General features: G+C 45.2%; 1 protein-coding gene across 1 annotated transcript; it reads right to left on the bottom strand.

The window, feature by feature from the left end:
- Nucleotides 1-3012: 3012 nt before the first annotated feature.
- LOC106822532 (olfactory receptor 5J3-like) lies at nt 3013-16363 on the bottom strand. Its single transcript, XM_070487379.1, has 5 exons — nt 16335-16363; nt 10391-10963; nt 10014-10309; nt 4016-4126; nt 3013-3134 (listed from the first exon to the last, which is right to left on the bottom strand). Exons 1-5 carry the CDS (start codon nt 16361-16363, stop codon nt 3013-3015), a joined length of 1131 nt encoding a protein of 376 aa, XP_070343480.1.
- Nucleotides 16364-20350: the final 3987 nt, after the last annotated feature.

Consider the following 20350-nt stretch of genomic DNA (forward strand, 5'->3'; position numbering starts at 1 on the left):
ATGTCCTTCCCAGGGCCTTGGAAGAATCCGGGCAAGTGAGGATCCCTGAAGTCTTGGTTTGTCCCCTTCATGGAAAAATTGCCTCTCAGCAGGATCTTGTAGTACAGAATGGTTGCTGGGGACTTAGCCTGGTGGACGAGGTGGGTGTTCCCTGAGAAAATGAAAAAATTCTGTGACGATAGATAATTACAATATACTGTGAGAAGTGATGTGGGCAGACGAAGAGAGCACAAATGTGGAAGTGGGGGATCGACTCAGTCTTGCAGAGTAGACGTCAGGGAAAGCGTGTTGTGGAAAACGATGTCTTGGGTGAATTATAAAGGTTGAGTGGAAGTGAGGGGGGAAGAATGTCCCAGGCAGATAGGTAGTATATGTAAATGGAGGAAGTGTGAGAGACCATGGCTGACTTGGGGCCACAGCAAATGTTTTAGTGATGTTAAAGTGAAGGGTGTGAGGATGGGCTGCCTGAGAGGCAGCTCAGGAAACAACACAGGTCACATCATGAGGGGCCTTGCATGCCATGCTAGGCTCTTGGAACTCAAACCTGATGGAAATGCCGAGTCGATACAGGGTTTGGAGCAGGGAATTCAGATGATCCAATTTGCATTAGTAATCAACCCAGCCCTTTCCATCAGTGTGGGAGACTTAGCAGTGTTAAAAGAAAATTTTCCACAGACAATTTTGTGATCTGGTAGGCTTTCATTCGGGGAGTCATGAATCAGGCAGCATCCAATCCAGCAGATAGAAAGGAGCTCTGAAGACCTGGACAAGGAGAGAGATTTTTATAGACCAAAGTGAGCAGGAACAAGTCAGTTATACTGAGCATTTTCTGATTGGTTAAAGCAGGATTAATTTCCTTATATGGAACATAGGGTAATCGTGGAGCCAGGTCAGGTAACTTGTCAGGCAAGCCTTCATTGGTTGACCTAGACTTTCCTTTTCTGGGAGAGCAAAGCACGGAAACTTAGTTAAATTTTACTTTGCTGACATGGGGCTTAGCATGAGTGACTCCATCTTGGGCCTAATGTAGTTACTTCAACAGCAGAGAGTGGAGCTCCTTCCCACTCAAACATAGAAATGCAGAAAAAAAATTAATAACAAAATAATTTGAAAGATATGATTGAGCTCAAATCTAAGGAAACACAATCCCCAATAGCCAGAACTCAAGAGGCTCCTAAAAGCCAGAAAAGTGAGTGGAACTTGAACAATGGCCCAATGGGCAGGGGACTGGGTAAAGTTCTCATATAGTTGGGGCCTGGGGCTTTAATGGCTACAAAGGGAGGGAAGTCTGGACTGCAGTCTTGGTGCAGGCAGAGTGCTGGAACTGACTCTGGGAGCCATAAATCTGGCCGTCCACCCAGGCCTCTGTGGATAAAGGGTTAGGACATTGGAAAACCGTGCAGATGAGGGGTCATTCTTTTCTGAGCTTCAAACACAGAGACCTCTCAGAGACCCCTTTCCCTCCAGAGTCTGGGCTGTGTTTCCTACTTGCAACAAATCATAGGTGTATTTGTTGAGATCCCGCTATATGCCAGGTCTCATGTACTAGAGATAAAGAGATTCTTTTTTTTTTTTTGACGAGGAAGTTTTGCCCTGAGCTAACATCCATTGCCAATCTTCCTCTTTTTTTGCTTGAGGAAGACCAGCCCTGAGCTAACATCCATGCCAATGTTTCTCTACTTTGCATGTGGGATGCCTCCACAGGATGGCCCATGAGTGGAGTAGGTCCACACCTGGGATCCTAACCCACAAACCCACACTGCTGAAGCAGAGCCTGGGGAACTGTAACCACTTGGCCACGGTGCCAGCATCCAACAGATATATTTTTTTAGGCTGCTGAATGATTATCTGGGAACATATCCAGTGAGAAAAAATTTGGAAAATTTTGGAATTTCTTCCCCTTAGCTTTCTCAACCTCAGCATTTTTCTGTCTTTTTCCATCTAAGCCCCTGCAAGGTCTTTGAGCCAGGATGAGCTGATTTCAGGAAGCACGTCCTGGCAAAATAGAATGGGAAGGATCCCACCCATAATGAGAGGCCATAAATCTCCATCAAGGGCCCTGATCCTTGGTCTGGTGCCTTAACCAGGAATTTTTATTTGTCCACAGGGCTTGGGAATTTATCAGTGGAAGAGTGGTGCTCAGCTCAACTGAGCACATTATCTGTCTACTAGGAAGCAGATCTAGGTGAAAGGTTAATGAATTGATAATGGCACACAAGGCAGGGTCCATAGGGCCTGTGGATCTGATGTCTGGCTTAGACAAGCCGTGAGTAAATTGAGCTTTTGGGGAACTAGCAGGGTGTGTTAAGGGCTGGGTGGAGGTACCTGACTCCTGGGAGAAAGTCTGTATATAGGGTGGGGTTAGGCTAATTTACACCCTGAGGATTTATAACTTTCTTCCTGACAAGGAGTGTGGAGTGGAACGGTTGAGGTCCAAGTCTCTAAAAAGGACCAGGGAGACAACCTGCAGGCTTTGTTATCTGCCCAGGAGGGAGCATTATTTTGGATGAGGCAGGGGCCACTTGAAATGTGTATCTTGTTCTGTGAGTTACAAATACCCACTTGGAGACTAGATTGCCTCACTGTGTAGCTAAGATCTTGGCCTCCGGAAGCCCAAGAGGGTGCTGGGAGAAGGGCAGGGATGAACTTCACCCTTAGTTCTGCACTGTCCAATATGGTAACCTCCAGACACATGTGGCTATTGAGCGCTTGCAATGTGGCTGGTCCAAAGTGAGATGTGTTGTAAGCGGATGATACACTTTGTATGTTGAAGACTTGGTACAAAAAGAATGTAAAATATCTTATTATTAATTTTTAAATATTGATTGTGTTGAAGTGAATATATTTTTGATATATTAGGTTAAATAAAATATGTTATTGAAATTAATTTCACCCATTTCTTTCAGTTTTTTAAAAATGTAACTAACTACTAGAAAATGTAGATGACACTTGTGGTCTGTATTTGTGTTTTGCTTTATGTTTCTGTTGGGCAGCGAGTGCTGCCTCAGTCCATCAGGACTTTCGGTTACTGCAGGATGGGGAGTCCCGGGTCCCTTCCTGCCTCTTCTTTCCTGCTCTAAACTCTGGAAACTTGATTAATTCTGCAAGGTCTTTACTCTTTTTCACCCACTTCCCTGAAAGAAGAAGCAGTAAATGGGATTAGGGCTTGAGGGATAATCTTCAGGAATTGCTAGGAAGAGGCAGCTGCAGGAGAGGAGATTAGGAAGGTTGAGATACCACCCTACGTTCTGCATAAAGAAGAGATGCAGAGCCAGCAAGCCCTCCAAGCCCTGTGCTCTCAACTAGGTAGATTCCTCCCTCCCGCCAGGGGACATTTGGCAATGTCTGGAGACATCTTTAGTTGTCGCAACCGGGAGAGAGGTGATGTTACTGGCATCTTAGGTAAGGCCAGGAATGCTGCTAAACATTCTATAATGCACAAGACAGTTCCCCCACCTCCCCAAAACAAAGAATTCTCCAGTCCCAAGTGTTAACAGTGTCAAGGTTGAGAGACCCTGGCCTGAGCTTAGGAAGGGCCTTGGACATAGGTCAGGAGAGAGCCTGTGCACACTGACACAGCAGAGGTGTCTGCTCCACCCTCTCCCATTCCCCAGCTCTTTCCTTGATCATCGGTGACTCATGGCCCTTCCCCTGCAGTCCTGAACCTGCCTGAACTCATCTTGGTGGAGACAGAAGGAGCTCTCCTTTGCAGGTGTGACTCACAGGCTCCATGCCCTGGGTGGAGACCTCTGCCTGCTGGAGACAAGCCCTCTAGGAGAGAGGTCTAGAGAGGGGATTGGTCCAGAAGGGCCATGGCTAGTTACCCACTCTCTTCCCCTTACCTTGTCTATCTATTTTTTTTCCCGTTTCCAACTCCCTCTGCAGCTGCCCTAGAGCTCCAGAAGCTCCTTGTCAGACCTGACTCTACCAGAATTGTGGAGCAGAGGTCAGCCCCTGAGGAAGAAGCTGGCAGAGCTGATAGGGTTTCTCAGAGGGCATAAAACTGTGAACTTACCTCTGAATTTCTTGCAGGAACCCCGGTCTCCAGGGTCTGCAGCTGGGGAGCAGAGCTGTTGGGGTTTGGACAGGTCTATTCTGTAACTTTCCAACCAGATTTCATTGAGCCCTGATTCCAAACCCCCAGCTCTGTTAGGCACACTGCCCACCCTCAGGGAGTTCACGGTCTAGCTGGGAACACAATGCCTGCACACTTAAAATTATTATAAATGACTTTAAAGAGGACTTGTGATAGCAGAGGCTTTAAAGGAGCAGAGAGCCAGAGTTCCGAGTGATGACGAGGTTGCCCAGAGCTGAGGAAAGAGCCACAGGCTGACCCAACAGTTCCCCACCTGCATGGTGACCGTCTCCACAAAATGAAGGCAACAATAAAACCTAGGGCAAAATGAGACTCTGAACTGCCCCCTGTTCCCACTCTTCCCACACAGTTGGGTAGAGCCCATCTCAAGGAGAACTGCTGGGTGTTTCCACGTTGCTGTCTCCGTGGGAAATGGCTCACTGTGCAGCTTGCTGATTTGGAGGAGAAGGGTAGCAACTCCTTACAGGGAAGATGCAGCCCTGTAACTCGGCAGGGGTTATATTGAGCTTTAGCTAGAGGCATCTCTCCCAGTTCTTGGAGAAAGATTCTGCCCATCATTCGGCCTCATGTGTCCCTCTGACATGAGCTGTAATTTGCTGAGCATCTACTATGTGTCGGATACTATGCTAGGCACCTTGCTGCATTATCTCATTTGACTCTAACAACAAGCAATAATTGAACATTCTCTCTGGGCCAGGGGCTGGGTGACTGGGACATAAGATTAAAAAAAGACAATATATTCCAGGCACTCATGTCTAATGGAGAAGAAAGACAAACCGACATTTCTAGTGCAGTGTGCGAGTGCTGGTGTGAAGGTAAGGAACCAGCCTTGACTTGTTCTCCTAGCCTGCCGATGAGTACACTGCTACCTGGGTGATTCCTCCTGATTCAGGAAGCTCATGCACGTGCAGAGGCAGCTGGACACCACAACCAGACCTGGACCAGGTACCACGTGTTCCCAGATGACCACCTGCAGCCAAGGCAGATCTTCTCCAATTAAAAACCTAAATGTCTGGAGGCTGGCCTGGTGGCATAGTGGTTAAGTCCCTGTGATGCGGGGTTGGTGAGCTGAGGAGTCGAAAGAAAGATTTCTTGGACTCTCAAGATCTGGCAGTAGTGCTCTTTTATTTAGAGAATAGTATAGAATAGCATGGGGACAGGACCCATGGGCAGTCAGAGCTCCTGCTGCTGCCGCTGCTGCCCCTGCTGGCATGGGGACAGGACCCACGGGCAGTCAGAGCTCCTGCTGCTGCCCCGAGTTGAGGGTAAGGGCTAAATTTAAGGCATAGGTATGTGAGTCATCTCTTTACGAAGACAAAGGAAAGAACATGAAAAAAGTTAAAATGGTATCAGTGCAGGTGGGGTCTGGTCATTGGGTGATCCCATGACTTTTAGACAAGAATCAAATTGGATTAAGTAAAGGTTAGAAAGGTTAGAAGCCACCACCCTAAATCAGTTACATGAGATTGCCAGACAGCAACCAACTTAAGTTCTTGCCTCTGGCATTAAGAGTTTCTAGAGATAAGGCCATCCCCCTTCTTCCTGGCACAGAGAGGGAGGCATCTTTACAGATAGAAGTTTCCCTTAGAAATGTAAATCTTTCCCAACAAAGGGACAAGCAAGCAAATTCCACTCCTTGGAGCCTGCTTCTCACCTGTAGTATTAAAAGTAACCAGCCTAAAAGTCCTCATCATAAACCGTTTTAAAATTAAGCAGCCTAAAAATCCTTATCACCTGCACTCCGCTTCAGTGGCCCAGGGTTCGCCAGTTTGGATCGCAGGCGTGGACCTAGGCACCGCTCATTAAGCCATACTGTGGCAGGCGTCCCACATATAAAACAGAGGAAGATGGGCACAGATGTTAGCTCAGGGCCAATCTTTTTTATTTTTCTTCTGTTTTTTCTCCCCAAATCCCCCTAGTACATAGTTGTATATTTTAGTTGTGGGTGCCTCTAGTTGTGGCATGTGGGACGCTGCCTAAGCATGGCCTGATGAGCGATGCCACATCCATGCCCAGGATCCGAATCAGCGAAACCCTGGGCCCCCACAGCGGGGCACACAAGCATAACCACTTGGCCATGGGGCCGGCCCTAGGGCCAATCTTCCTCAGCAAAAAGAGGAGGATTGGCCACTGATGTTAGCTCAGGGCTAATCTTCCTCAAAAAAAAAAAAAAAAAAACAAAAACCCCAAATGTCAGCAGCCAGTCGGTAATACTGAGGGACTTTGCTTTCCTAACATGGGAAAGGGACAGTTCATGGTCTTCTGGCTTTAGAAAACTACCCCATTTCTCCTCCCACATCTTCAGATCCGAAGTTTTCCCAGACTGTGCTGGATTGGGCTTCCTGCTTGAAGGTAAATTTTTCTTTTTTTTCACTCAGCACTCAATCTTTGGATTCTGATAGTTTTAAATTTTTTTCCGCAACAAAGGCAAACCAGAGCACAGAGAAGGAATGATGAATTCTATCTGTAGGAGTCAGAGAAATCCCCAGAAGAGGTTACATTTAGGCTGGGACTAGGATGATGACAAAGAGATTTGTCAGGCTGACAAAGGGATGGGGAAGCACGTTCCAGGCACTGGGGAGCAAAGCAAGAGCTGTGTGCAAATACATGACCTGTTCAGGCCAGGCCAGGTCATTGGGTGCGGCCACAGGCTAGGTGTTTGGTGGGAACTGTCGGGAGCTCCCTGAAAAGTTAGGTTGGGACAGGCTTGTAAGATACTACTAAGGAGTCAAGAATTCTCCTCATGGGCCAAGGGTTGCAAACTCAAATGCCTCAAAGGGCTACTCAGACACGTTAAATAAATGAAGAAGGTAGGTTTTATTCTTTCTGCATGGACACGCTTTTTTCCTTTTTTTGCGAGAGCTCATTTTACACCTATAGTGATATTCTTCACATCCAAAAAGTAAGTATCATCTTCATTCATTCAAAGAGTACTGATTGAGCATCCTCTGTGTGCCAGGCATTGTTCTAGGCACTGGCTATTTGTCTTGAAACATGTAGGTCCACGTTTCCTTTCTCACTTTTGCTAAAGATGAGAATACAATAAATTTTCTCTGCTAATAGGAGAAACTCAGAGCATGATAAAAGGGCAACAGACACTCTAAAAAGAGTGGTGGGGAAAAATGGGGGTGGGAAGAATTGGAGAATCTGTGTCCTGTTTAAAAGGGCATCTTTGACTCAGCTCCAGATGATTATGGCTGTGCTGGGAATAAGGCTGGTGGAGTGATCTATTTCAATTTTTCTTCCCAGAGAAACTGGGAATATGGAGTTTTAAAATGTAATCCATCAATTTGTTTATGTTGGCTAAAAAATGTAAACTTACCATGCTGTCCACAAACAACCTGCTGTCTGGGTGCCCCAGGGCTGGGGGTGAGCCATCAGTTCTCTGCCATCCTCTGCTCTAGGCAGTAGGCAGTAAGGGAGGTGTGGCCAAGACTGCCAGATGCCTATTCAGTATTCATTCTCCCCTTCCTCCTTAAATGTGGAATCCCAAGATAGTCAAGGTGGCAACATGCCCTGCTAATGACCATATTTTCCAGCCTCCCTTGCTGACATATGACTCCCATGTGACTAAGTTCTGGCCAATGAGAGGCAAATGGCTGTGACTGGCTGTTATAGGAAAGGCTACAAAAAAGGGGTTGGACAGTTGGCAACTTTTCCCCATTCCTCCGGTTTTGTTCTTCAAACATTGAACTGATGGCTAGAGCTTTAGCAGCCATATTGGGCTAAGAGGCAGCCTTGAATATAGAAGCTTTATTAGTCTGCTTGGGCTGCCATGACAAAATAACACAGATTGAGTGTCTTAAACAGGCTTGAAGTCCAAAATCAATGTGCTGGCAGGTTTGGTTTCTTCTGAGGCCTCTCTCCTTTGATGATGACCACCTTCTTCCTCTGTCCTCACCTGCTCTTTTCTCTGTATCAGCACATCCCCGGTATCTCTTTGTGTATCCAAATTCCTCTTACAAAGGCATCGGTCAGATTGTATTAGGGCTCACCCTAACAGCCTCGTTTTAATTTAATCATCTCCGTAAGGGCCCTGTCTCCAAATACAGTCACACACAATTTAGCCCATAACAGAAGTTATGCACTAAAGATGCTGGAGCAGAAAGACAGAAGGTGCCTGGATCTCCATTGCCTTCATGTAACCTCCATACAAGTCTGAACTATTTCTAGCCTTTTTTTTTTATGTGACTGCACCACCATTCAGGACGCACGGGGGTGACTTCTCCCTTTGTCAGCCTGAAAAATCTCTTTGTTATCATTCTAGTCCCAGCTTAAATGTAACCTCTTCTGGGAAACTTCTCTGACTTCTCCAGGCAGAATTGATCATAAGAGACATTAGTTCAAACTGTCGTAGTCCGTTCTCTGTTGCTGGCAGTGGAAGACGATGCCTAGCAGATTCACGAGGCTTCCTGGAAGAGGAGGGATTCAGCCCGGTGTGTGTTTTCCAGGGGTTTGAGGCGGAGGAGGGACATTATAATAGAATGTCAAGCGAGCTGTTATCAGAAGAAGCTAAATGGGAAAGCCAAGGGAGGACAACTCCTATAGCCAAGAAGATCGAGAACTTTCTTAAATGAAATTGAGAAATGTGTTCAGGGGGTTCCATCAAGATACAGCACCCCTGAGTTCTCTGCTGTAAGCTATTTTATGGCTGTCCAGTGAGACTTAGAGCTAGTCAGTTCAACCTCTCAGATTTATTATTGTTATTATTATTACTTTGGTTTATCTGTAATAACACCTGGCTTACCTGTCTTACAGTGTTTGGTGAAGATTAAATAAAAGAACAAATGTGAAAATGTTTTAAAAAATATGAATTATCTATACCAGTGTTTCTAAAGTCATTTGTTTACCTCCTTTGTGATATTTTGCCTTGTGTATCACCTGCATTGTGAGTTTTGGAAAAATTGGACTGTTCTAAACAATTGTTTATTAAAAAACACTTTTAATCAGAATCATAATAAAAAGTGACATAATAAGTAACAAAAATAAAAGCAATATAACGTTATTAAATGGTAGCCAGTTACTGGTAAGTGCTGAGGCTTGTTCTCTCTGTTAAAGAGGGAGACTGGATTAGTGAAAGTTGAAAGTTAAACTAGTACCAAGTGCAGACTTCAACCTTGACTAATCAGAAGAGCTAAAAAAAGAGAAAAGGAAAAGGAAGAACTTTCTTGTGATTCAGTTAAATGCTATTTAACATCATAGCTACATGATACAGTCTCACTCTTAAAAACATTGACGTATAAGAATATTTAGTTCTACAGAGAAGTTTCCCCATAGAAGAGGAAAAACCAATAGCCTGTGAATAATTGTGCCAGACCCTGTGTGAGCCCCTTTACTCTCCTGGGAACCTTACAATAGCCAGTTAAGATGGGTGTGACTGCCCTGTTTTCACTCAGGAAAACCAAGCCAGGGGGTTGTGTACCTTGACTTGATCACGTAGATGCCAAGAGAGGGAGTCATTCAGAGGCAGCGTGAACCCAGGTGTGCTGGCTCCAAAGCCCATGGACCCTCTCATACCGCTTTATAATTCCCTGATCTAGTCCTTCCTTATGATGTATGGAACTCAAGAAAAACAGTGCCCATTGTCTGCTTGTGAGATGCAGTCATCGGAAAGAGGCAATATAGTGTATTGGTTGAGAATATGGTCTCTGGAGCCAGACTGCCTGGATTCAAATTCGGGCTCTATCTCTTATTAGCTATGTGACCTTGGGCCAGTTATACAGCCTCTCTGTGCCTCATATTCCTGAGGGATAATAATAGTACCCATTTCATATGGTTGTTGTGAAGCTTAAATGAGTTGATAGTGTAAAGCATTTAAAATAGTGCTGGCACATATTTTGCTCTATTTAAGTGCTAATATCATCCATGTTTTATGTTGTGGCTACCATGCTATGGCTTCAGATAGAGTGCTCCACACTTGGTTGGGAAGACAGCTTGCCAAGGCATCTCCTCTTTAAAGCAGCCTTCACATCTTTATTCCTTAGGCTGTAAATCAGAGGGTTCAGCATGGGGACGACCACAGTGTAGAAGACAGACACGACCTTGTTCTGCTCCATGGAAGTGCGGGAGCTTGGCTGAGCATGCATGAAGGTGATGGTGCCATAGAAGAGGCAGATGATGGTGAGGTGGGAGGCACAGGTGGAGAGCGCTTTGCTCTGAGCCTCCAGGGAACGTATCCTGCAGATAGTCACCAAGATGTAGGCATAGGAGATCAGGATAATGGTTATGGTAAAGAGGATAATCAGGGCAGAAGATGAGAAGATGATGGCCTCAACCGCAGAAGTGTCCACACAGGCAAGTTGGAGCACAGGAGGGACATCACAGAAATAGTGATTAATGACATTGGGGCCACAATAGGGCAGCTTAAAGATGTACCCAGTTAGCAAAGCTGAATTGGCAACAGAAGCTATATAGGTGGCCACTATCAGCTGGACACACAGACGTTGACACATAATGGTGTGGTAGAGGAGAGGGTGGCAGATGGCAGTGAATCGGTCGTAGGCCATTACGGCCAGGAGTAGAGACTCAGCAGTACCATGGAGAGTCATGAGGGCCATCTGGACCACACAGCCTGTGAAGGAGATGGACTGGCCTGAGGTGAGGAAGCTCTCTAGCAACTGGGGGGTGTTTGTCGTGGAGAAATAGGAGTCTACGAAGGCAAGGACGCTCAGGAAGAAGTACATGGGTGTGTGGAGCTGTGGGTCTGTGTGGATCAGGATGATCATGCCCAGGTTTCCCATGAGGGTGACTGCATAGATGAACAGGAAGAGGACAAAGAAGGTGCCCTTGGGCCCTTCCGGCTCTGTGAGTCCCAGCAGGAGGAACCGGGTGACTTGGGTGCAGTTCTCCACCAAGCTGCACACGTCACTGCAAAGAGACCAAGTAAGACGTGCTTGTGTCCTCGAGGCAGACCCAGGCTCAGTGCCTGAAGCCCTTTTAATAGCCCCAGAATGGGCAGTGCTGGGGGGACTGGGGAGGGGACACTGGCATTTGTTGAATACCTACTGTGAGTCATGGGTTAACTCATTTCTTAAACAGCTATTGAAACTTCATACATATCTTGCCATTTAAATATCGTGCCTCTTTATATTGAGAGAGATTATCAACTTGCCCAAAGTAAGAGAGTTAGTACATAAGGAAAGTGGGATTAGAACTCAGTCCATTCTAATTATCATATGCTTATTTTATAGCTATAATCATTTTCTGTCTCCAAATTTCCTGTGTTGTGGGGAACTGGCATCATTAGTGGGTGTTGGAGGCCTGGTGTGTTGGCTCGGAGAGCAAATAAATGAAAAGATCAATTTGGACCATCTTTGGCACAAAGGATCCAACAGTGCCGGTGCCTGAGGCCAGGGACACAGGGAATCAGGCCTAATGTCATCAGAATCTAAGGTGACTCAGTACAGCAGTCATTTCTCCCAGTGTTGTGAGTTGAACTGTATCTCCCCAAAAGATGTATTGAAGTCCTAATCTCTGACAGCTGTGCATGGGACCTTATTCAGAAACCATCTTTGCAGAAGTAATCAAGTTAAGAGGCAGTCATACTCTACTAGGGTGGGCCCTTCATCCAATATGACTGGAGTCCCTATAAGAAGAGAGGATGAAGACACAGGGAGGAGATGCCATATGAAGATATAGACTCAGAGGGAAGGCAGCCATGTGAAGACAGAGGCAGAGATGGGAGTCATGCTGCCACAAACCAAGGAATGTCTGGGGCTTCCAGATCTAGAAGAAGCAAGGAAGGATCTTCCCCAAGAGGACTTATAGAGAGCGTGGCCCTGCCAATACCTTGATTTGGGGCTTCTAGCCTCCATAACCATGAGGGAATAAGTTTCTCTTATTTAAAGCCACCCAGTTTGTTGAACTTTGTTACAGCAGCCTGAGGACACTAATCCACCCAGCTGGGGTTACTCCTGGCTGTTGAGGCTGCTGTGCTTTCATGGAGGCCTCCTGATTTGTCAGGAGATTGGGCTTTCCTGATCTCTCTCTATTGACAGAGCTAATAATTCAGGGAGAGAAAATTTAAAAAATAAATTAAAACAAAGTCTGGGTTCACTAGTAACTACATTAGTTACTAGTTATTCACTAATAACTACAAAAAATTTTGTCAGGGAGAACAGGCAGCTACAGTAAATATGAAAACTCCAGCTCAACAAAACCATGGCCAAGGAGCAAAGGTCTTGTGTTTTAGCTAGAAACAACTAAGAGCAGTAGGACATGCCAGGTTTGTGGCATTGCGGTCCAGAATAAGCAGGGCACAGTTTTTAAGGCAGAATTGGAGGTGAGATCTCTAATCAAGGAGCACAGGGCAGAGAGTACACACACCTACCACCTTAAGCTCCCTAGAGGGGGCTGTCATGTTTGTACAAATTCTCTTCACTGTTGTCATGCTCCCCCCAGTTTTCCTCTTGGGATCCACCTATCTAGGTTTTCAAACAACCAAGGCTGCTATTCTGAGTGGAAGCTCTTTTGTGGGATACTGGCCAGGGTCTGCTCTGATAGGTTGGATGTCTGTTTTGGTTGGTTGAGTGTTGGTTCTGATTGTTTGGGTGCCTGTTCTGATTGGTTGGTGCCCATGGCATACTGGTTGTTAAATGTTTGGAATTCTGTATCATCTGAATGATGTTTGGAACAAAGGAGGAATAATTCAGGGCCTCTTTGGGCATGCCACGGTGCTAGAAATAGGTGGTCTCTAATCAAAGCCAGTAATATGGCTTTGCGCTATCAGCGTCTATTGACAACTCTGGGTCTCTTAAAATGTGAATAATACACGCAGATTTTACCTATGGAGAGTACCAGTGGGGACGCTTCTTCTCTACTTGTGATGTTTCCTTCCCTATGAAGGGACATCCATTGAGTAACACTCCTGTCCCCTCTTCTCCTGGAGGAGGGATGCCTTCTGTGATCAGTGAGTTTGGGATAAAGCATTGCGTGTGTGTAGTTACGCTCTGCCCTCTTCTTTGCCTGTTGGAAGCACAGGCTCTGCTGTGCTCCTCCCTAATCTAGATCTTAAAACTAGGTCATTAAATCTTCTATTTCTTGGGTTCAATTTTAAGAAGATGATTTACCTACAAGCGTAAACAATGCTCTGCCGTACCCAGTTTTATCAGTGATGCAGGTGGTATTTTGCGTTCTATCTGCTTTGCTTCTACCTCTTCTTTCTTAATTCGTTCAGAATTTGCATGGAGAAGAGGGATGCTCTTCATTTTGGTTCTTAAAGACCTCAGCAGAGAGAAAACAAGAATGAACCTAGTAGGGGCAGTTTGCTTGGTCTGTCTCATCAATAATTCCACAAGATGAGCTCCAGGTCTCTAGCAAACTGATATGGTTGAGTTAAGGGGGATTTGGTAATAACACTGGGTGTGATGGAAGCTTGGAAGATCCTAGATTCTCACTAATGATTCCTGGTTGAGAGAACAAGAGGAGAGCTTCCTCCATTGCCCCTGCTGAGACGTTGGTAAGGGGCTGCCATGGCAATGAGAATGCATTTGGGCAGAGTGTTGAAGTGTCCTGACATGACAGAAGAGAGGAGGCTTATGAAGTTCGGAAGAGGGGAGGCTTATGAAGGGGGAGGCCATCTCAAGATGGGAGATTCCCTGAGAATTTCTGAACATCTCCTATTCCCATGGATATCTTACAAAGCCACAGATGGGTTCCTGCTCTCTCTGACAGCTCTGCTCTTTCCTGGGCACAGGAAGGGAATTTGCCATTTTAGGCAATAAGTTTTATTTCTTGATATTCGGGTGTAAAGTACAGTGATCAGTAATTTGTAGTCTCAGCTGTTTTCATAAATAATTGCCATTTTTATAGAAAGAGTTTTAATGAATGGTTAAAAAAACTAGAGTTTTCAGACCACCAGGGTAGCCCAGGCGCTATTTCTTTGTGGCTTTTAAGAAATTAACCTTTATTAACCACTACTCATCATTGTTAACCAGAAGGCACGCTGCCCACCTTCTGGAGGATGGCCTTGACAGCAGAGTCCTATAAGTGGCGAGCTGTTGAAGAATTTTAAGGCGGATGGTGACAGGGTCAGACTAAGTTGTAGTCAAGAGAAGTTAGAGAGGAGGCGGGAACTACATTAGGCAATTGACCATAGCAGTCTTGGCTAGGGTAGTGTTATTTTATCGACTCACGAATAGTGAAGTCCCATTATTAATACTGGAGACACAATGGTGACTGAGGTAGACAAGATCTTCGCCCTCAGAGAGTTTAAGAACTGGAAAGATTAGGGAAATATTTAGGAGATGGATTTTTCTGTACTTTCTCATTAATTGGATGTGTAGGCTGGAGGAGGGTCAGGGATGACATCCAGGTGCCTGGTTTGGGTAACAGGGTGAATAGTGGTGTCATTCTCTCTAACAGGTAACAGGTTTGAGGAAAGATGTGGTGAGTTCCATTTTCAGTAGAGTGAGCTTGGGAGAGCAAAATACACAGGTCTGGGAGACAGATGGGTATGTTGTTTTGAAGCTTAGGAGAGAGTTCCGTGTAGAAGATGGAAGTTTGAGAATCATTGGATGTATTCAGCCACTCAGAATATGTTTATTGTGCATCTACTGTGTGCCAGGCAGTGTAGGAAGTGAGGATACAACGGTAAGGAGAAAACAAGAATGGTGCTCATTCTTGTGGAATTTAGAGTTGAGAGGGGTAGACAAGGGGTAGATTAATGAAATAATCATACAAGTTATTGAAAAGCTGCAATGGGAAAAATAGCTCTGAATTGGAGATACTCAATGCTATGAGCCTAAATCTTTGACTCAGGGAGGTCAAGGAAGATTTTCCCTAAGAAGAGATTTCAATAGAAGAGAAGAGTGGAACAGCCTATACAAAGGCCCTGAGGTCTGAGAAAGCCTAGTGAGGAAGAGGAGCTGAGTAAAGGCCAGTGTGGGTAGACGACAAAGAGAGAGAGTGGTGTAAATTGAGAGAGGCAGGCAGGCAGTGTTCGTAACATTTACTGAGTGCTTGCTGTGTGTCAGGCATAGTTCAAAACACCTTTAATTGCATTTGATCCTCTCAACAACGTTATGAGATGTGCTACTGAGACCATTTTACATAAGAGGAAACTGAGGCACAAAGAAGTTAAGGAACTTGCCCAAAGACTCAGTAAGTGGTAGAGCTGGTGGTGAATTCAGGTGGTCAGGATCTAGAGCCTACATGATTATCCGGTACTCTACACCATGTTAAGCAATTTGTTTTCTGTAGGATGCCATTAAAGAATTTTTGCCAGGAGGATGAAGTAGTCATATTTGCTTTTTGATAAGATCACTCTGAATGCAGTTGTGGAGAAATGATTGGAGGAGGGTCAATGGATGGGGGAGATTTGTTGGGAGGATATTGAAGTCATCCAGAAGGGATTCATGAGACGGGGTAGTGGAGACAGATAGAGGTAAATGGATTTAGAGATGTCTGACTGTAAATGTCAGGGTTTGGCGATGGACTGAAGATGCCAGTGTGAAGAGGAGAGCAGTTATCAGGGTGAACTCCAAGGTCTCTGGCATACAAAATAAAGCTGGCTGGACAAGAGGCCCCAGGGTAGAACCCTAAGGAAATTAACTTCAAATCTACTGGACACTGCTTCAGAGCTCTGATTTTTTTCCCATTCACCTAGGTGCTGGGGCTGATGATCAGATGTGAAAAGTTTGAGCATGGTTTATGAGGAAGATGATGGGGTTCAGGACAGGCTGCCCCAAGATGCGCCACTCTGGTATGCGGATTATTTTGAGCTGAAGACAATAAAGACTCAGACTCAGGAAGAACAGTCCACATTTTCCCCTAACTGCCTAAAAGAAATTTAAAGTAAAGGCCTGTCCCCAGGACAGGCCATCACCGCAGATAACTCTGGGTATCCAGTAGACTGGGAGGATACTTGCTAAATCCACTCTTATCAAAGTTCTACTTACCAAACGTTGGCTTTCCTATTTCCGTGTGAGTTGCCTTCCTGCCCTTTGAAGGCCCAAATCACTATCCAAAATGTCCTCCTTGTCTATAGCTGAAGATACTTAAACAGGCAGCCTCGGCCAGTTGGCTGAGTTACTCAGTTTCTCCTGAGTTTCTTCCATGTATACATGCTATTAAGCTTTGTTTGATTTTCTCCTGCTAACCTGCCTTTTTAATTATTTGACCAGCCATAAGAACCTTAAGGAAAAGGGGGTGGGGGGATTCTCCCACTTCCCTGACAAAGGGAAGATAAAGGAGTCTAAACCTTTACTGGTAAGAGGATTCCACACCTTAACCCACTTACCTGTGGTTGAGCAGAGACCATCCATCCATGAGCGTTGTTCTTGGAGACCTCCTGTGTGTTTCTCTCCCCTTTACCTTGATTGCCTCCCAGCAGCTTTCTCAAGAGAACTTCTGTGGAGCAGCCGTGTGGCCAAGTGGTTAAGTTCACGCGCTCCGCTTCAGTGGCCTAGGGTTTCACTGGTTCGGATCCTGGGCGCCAACATGGCACTGCTCATCAGGCCATGCTGAGGCAGCATCCCACATGCCACAACTAGAAGGACCCACAGCTAGAATATACAACTGTGTACTGGGGGGCTTTGGGGAGAAGAAGAAAAAGATTGGCCACAGATGTTAGCTCAGGTGCCAATCTTTAAAAAAAAAAAAAAAAAAAAAAGGAGACCTTCTCAGATAGTCTAACAAAACTTTGAGATTCCTTATTGCTGGGAAGGCTCCTGTGTTAAGATTCACCTGGCTCTTTTCATCCTGACTCCTAGAGTTCAGAAACGTGCCAGTGGGAATTTGTGACTAATTTTCCCAGGAGCGGACCTGGAACCCGAGGTTGTCTTTAAGGGATGCTGGAGAGACCTTGGTGAGGGTTGTCTGGGGTCCCCTGAGGAGCAGGGAGTCTCCATCAAATGCCAGGACAGACCCTCTCTATTTACAGTGTTTGTCCCTTGTGGTTCTTCTTTTCAGGTTATTGAGACTTAAAAGGCTCTCAAGGCCAAGATGCACACAAGAGTACATGTCAAGATACTCCTCAGGTCTCCTAAGAAGTGGCTGAAAGTGCTAATGTTATCAGCAAATGTGTGGTCTTTAAGGGTCTAGACGTGGCTTCCTCAATTGTTATTTCCTTTAATCCTCAGAATGTTCCTGAGAAAGATGCTCGATGGTATTCTTATATATATATATATATATATATATATATATATATATATACACACACACACACACACACACACTAGTGGGATTATACCATAACTGCTTTATTCACTTAACAATATTGAAAACACATCTCTCTGCTTCAAAAAACTGTAATTCTTTCCCCCCTCCAAAATAGCTTTATTGTCTTTGAAAAAATAACACATCCTAGTTGTAAAATATTTAAGCAACACAGAAAAGAACCTCTAAGAAAGTAAAATGTCATCTGAAATCCTACCACCACGGAAAATGGGAGTTGGTGAGCGTTCTGTAATTTTCCATAAAGAGAAGCATACTATACAAGCTGTCATTTACTTTCTTACTCAGCAAGATGTCATGGACATTTTCCCACATCAATCAATAAATAGCAGCCTACATCATTGTATTTAATGGCTGCATATTATTTTGTTGTGTGTGTGTGCCTTTATCTACTTAATTGGTCCCCATTGGTTGACAATGAGGTTTTTCTAAATTTTCACTGTTATAAATAACTCTCTAACAGACATCCCAAGGCATGGGACTGAGGACCAAGTCCAGCGAGAACAGAGTGTAGAGAGACTGCTTTCCCCAGGCCAGGAAGGAAGAAATTGGCTCTTTCCTTGGGGAGCCTGACACCCCGGAGTCCCATAGTCTTGGGGGAAATCACTGTGCAAAGTAAAGGGCCTTGTGAGGCAGATGACTTGTTTGTGTAAAAGAAATGCAGTCCCTAGACTACTGATCAGGGGGAGGGCCTCAGCTGATGAGAGACTGGATTGCCCAGGTTTCCTGCAGGTGAGAGGGGGTTTATTCACTTGGGAGAGACCTGACGGAAGCGAAACAAGGCTGTGTCCTCTGACCTTCCCCACTGCGTTCCAACCTGCACAAGTTGTCTGACATGTCCTTCTCACAACTGCCCCCTTCATTGTGTCAATTCCCTACTTATGAGCATGCAGTAGCCCCCTTCAGCCTCTTTGGGGTAGATTTTATTATGATGCCTAAGAGTCAATGCTCCTCCATGGACTCTCAGATAAGAATTCTTATCTATTCTCTTTTCTCATTTAAATTAAGCTTGGCCACACGACTGGGTTTGGCCCTGAGAGTACGAATGGAAGTGGTTTGTGCCCTTCTGAGCATAGAAAACTTAGAAGCCATCCCATGGTCCCCTACCTCCCCTCATTCCCCCCTGCTGTGTCACCTCATGTCCAAGATACAGGGCTTTCTCTTATATCAGCCTGAGTCTTGGACTGAAAAGGAGCAGACTCATCACTGACTCACGATGGGATGTGAACATGAGTGAGAAATAAACTTTTTGCTCTTGTAAAACAATGAGATTTGCGTGGTGTTTGTTAATATAACAGCCTTAGCTGCCGATATATTCTTTAAGGGCAAACGTCTTTTCTTGGATATGGCCCCAGCACTATCTCATCTATTATAACTCAGATCGTCCATGCCTCTCAGATAGGGTTCCTTCCTGTCTCCTCTGAGGGGCGGCTCCTGCTGCTTCTTCACTTACTGAGCCTGCCTCTAGCTAATTGGCCCAAGGCCATTCATTTTTGCTTTTTAATATGAGAAGGTTCTTGTTGCTAGTGGCAGGTTCTATATGACCCTCTTCTTGCAAACCTGATTCACAGGTGATGTGTTGCAATGAAAGAAAGTCTGGAACCAAATTCTTCCAAACTTAAAAATTCTGCCAAACTAAGTTGTTAGTAAGCGAGCACAGCAGTCAATAAACCCGCTGTTATTCAGCAGCAGTCTCTTTCTCTCTCCTCAGGTACACTGACCAGCAAATCTTTCAGGAAAAGCTCAGTCAGAACTGAAATATTGATATTCTTATATACCAGTTAAATCAGCTGGCAGGATCCTCCAGGACCTAGAGAGATGCAGAACCAAAAATCTATGCTTTCTTTCTTTTTTAGGAAGATTAGCCCTGAGTTAACATCTGCTGCCAATCTTCCTCTTTTTGCTGAGGAAGACTGGCCCTGAGCTAACGTCTGTGTCCATCTTCCTCTACTTTATATGTGGGATGCCTGCCATAGCATGGCTTGACAAGTGGTGCAGAGGTCTGCACCTGGGATCTGAACCAGCAAACCCTGGGCTGCCAAAGTGGAAAGTGCGAACTCCACTGCTGCACCACTGGGCCAGCCCCTGTGCTTTCCTCTTACTTCCTAGTAAATGGGAAAGACAAGAATCTGCTGTGAGCCTTCAGTACTTGCTTGTATATGGTATTGTGATGGTTTTATTCTGAGTATTATATGTCCATGGTCTTGGATGATATGCTTTTGAAGAATATCCTGACAGTGAAACCTACATAAAGGCTACATAAGCAGCCAAATGGATGTCCTTTATTGTCTTCACATCTCTTTTTGATCAAAGGTGGCTATATGTTAATAGGGCCAAGTGAAAGAAACCCAGAAAGCTGGAGTTGAAAGGATTCTTGTGGAACATCTAGTTTAAAACGTTTGGGAGTGGGAAAAGAGGCCTAGAGAGGGAAGGTGCTTGGCCAAAAATTATATACAGTGAAATCTGGGGCTGGAGACCTGGTCTTTCTAAATAGAAAATATTTCCTAAAATTACCCAGCACTGCCGTAGTACTGGACTGCTGTTCCCAGTTCCACTGGATGACCTGGATCCTTTTGGATGAAAGCTGATGATTCATTAACCATCCGGGGGACAGATAGACTATTTACACATGGCAATGAGCTCCTCTCCAGCTGAAATTATTTTCCTGTTAACTGTCTCTGCCCACTCTGTGGCAGGGTGGGAGAAATGCACAGCATCATAGCCCAAGTATAATTGATACCCCCTCAACACAAGGTTGACATAAGAGAAGCCATATTGTAGAAAAGAAACCATACTGTTACTTGAATTGACCTCTGAGTCCAGATATGCTCTGTAGACTTTGTGGCCCCTCCCAGCTGCTTTAAGGTGATAAATTTGTTCTTTTGAATTCTCTAGGAATGTGATGACCCCCGGGCAGAGAGCCTATGGTGATAGCCGTCATCAGTGACAACTGAAAGATCTGGGTATAAGCCATTGCTCCATTCTCTGATGCATATCCATAAAACAAAAGACTACCAGGAACTGGGACCAGATATCTTCCCCCCGCCCCCGCCCCCCAGAAACCAGCCACCTCCGACACCT

This window comes from Equus asinus, chromosome 17, assembly GCF_041296235.1.
Source record: "Equus asinus isolate D_3611 breed Donkey chromosome 17, EquAss-T2T_v2, whole genome shotgun sequence".
Taxonomy (NCBI): Eukaryota; Metazoa; Chordata; class Mammalia; order Perissodactyla; family Equidae; genus Equus; species Equus asinus.

What these genes read in the sequence shown, in the direction of transcription:
- LOC106822532 (XM_070487379.1), bottom strand. Translation starts at nt 16,363, where the DNA reads ATGGATGGATGGTCTCTGCTCAACCACAG. An exon ending in CCTCCTGTGCTCCAACTTGC is followed by an intron (nt 10,310 to 10,390) that starts CTGTGTGGACAC and finishes AACCATTATCCT; the next exon opens with GATCTCCTATGCCTACATCT. An exon ending in CAAGCTGTCTTCCCAACCAA is followed by an intron (nt 4,127 to 10,013) that starts GTGTGGAGCACT and finishes GTTTGGAATCAG; the next exon opens with GGCTCAATGAAATCTGGTTG.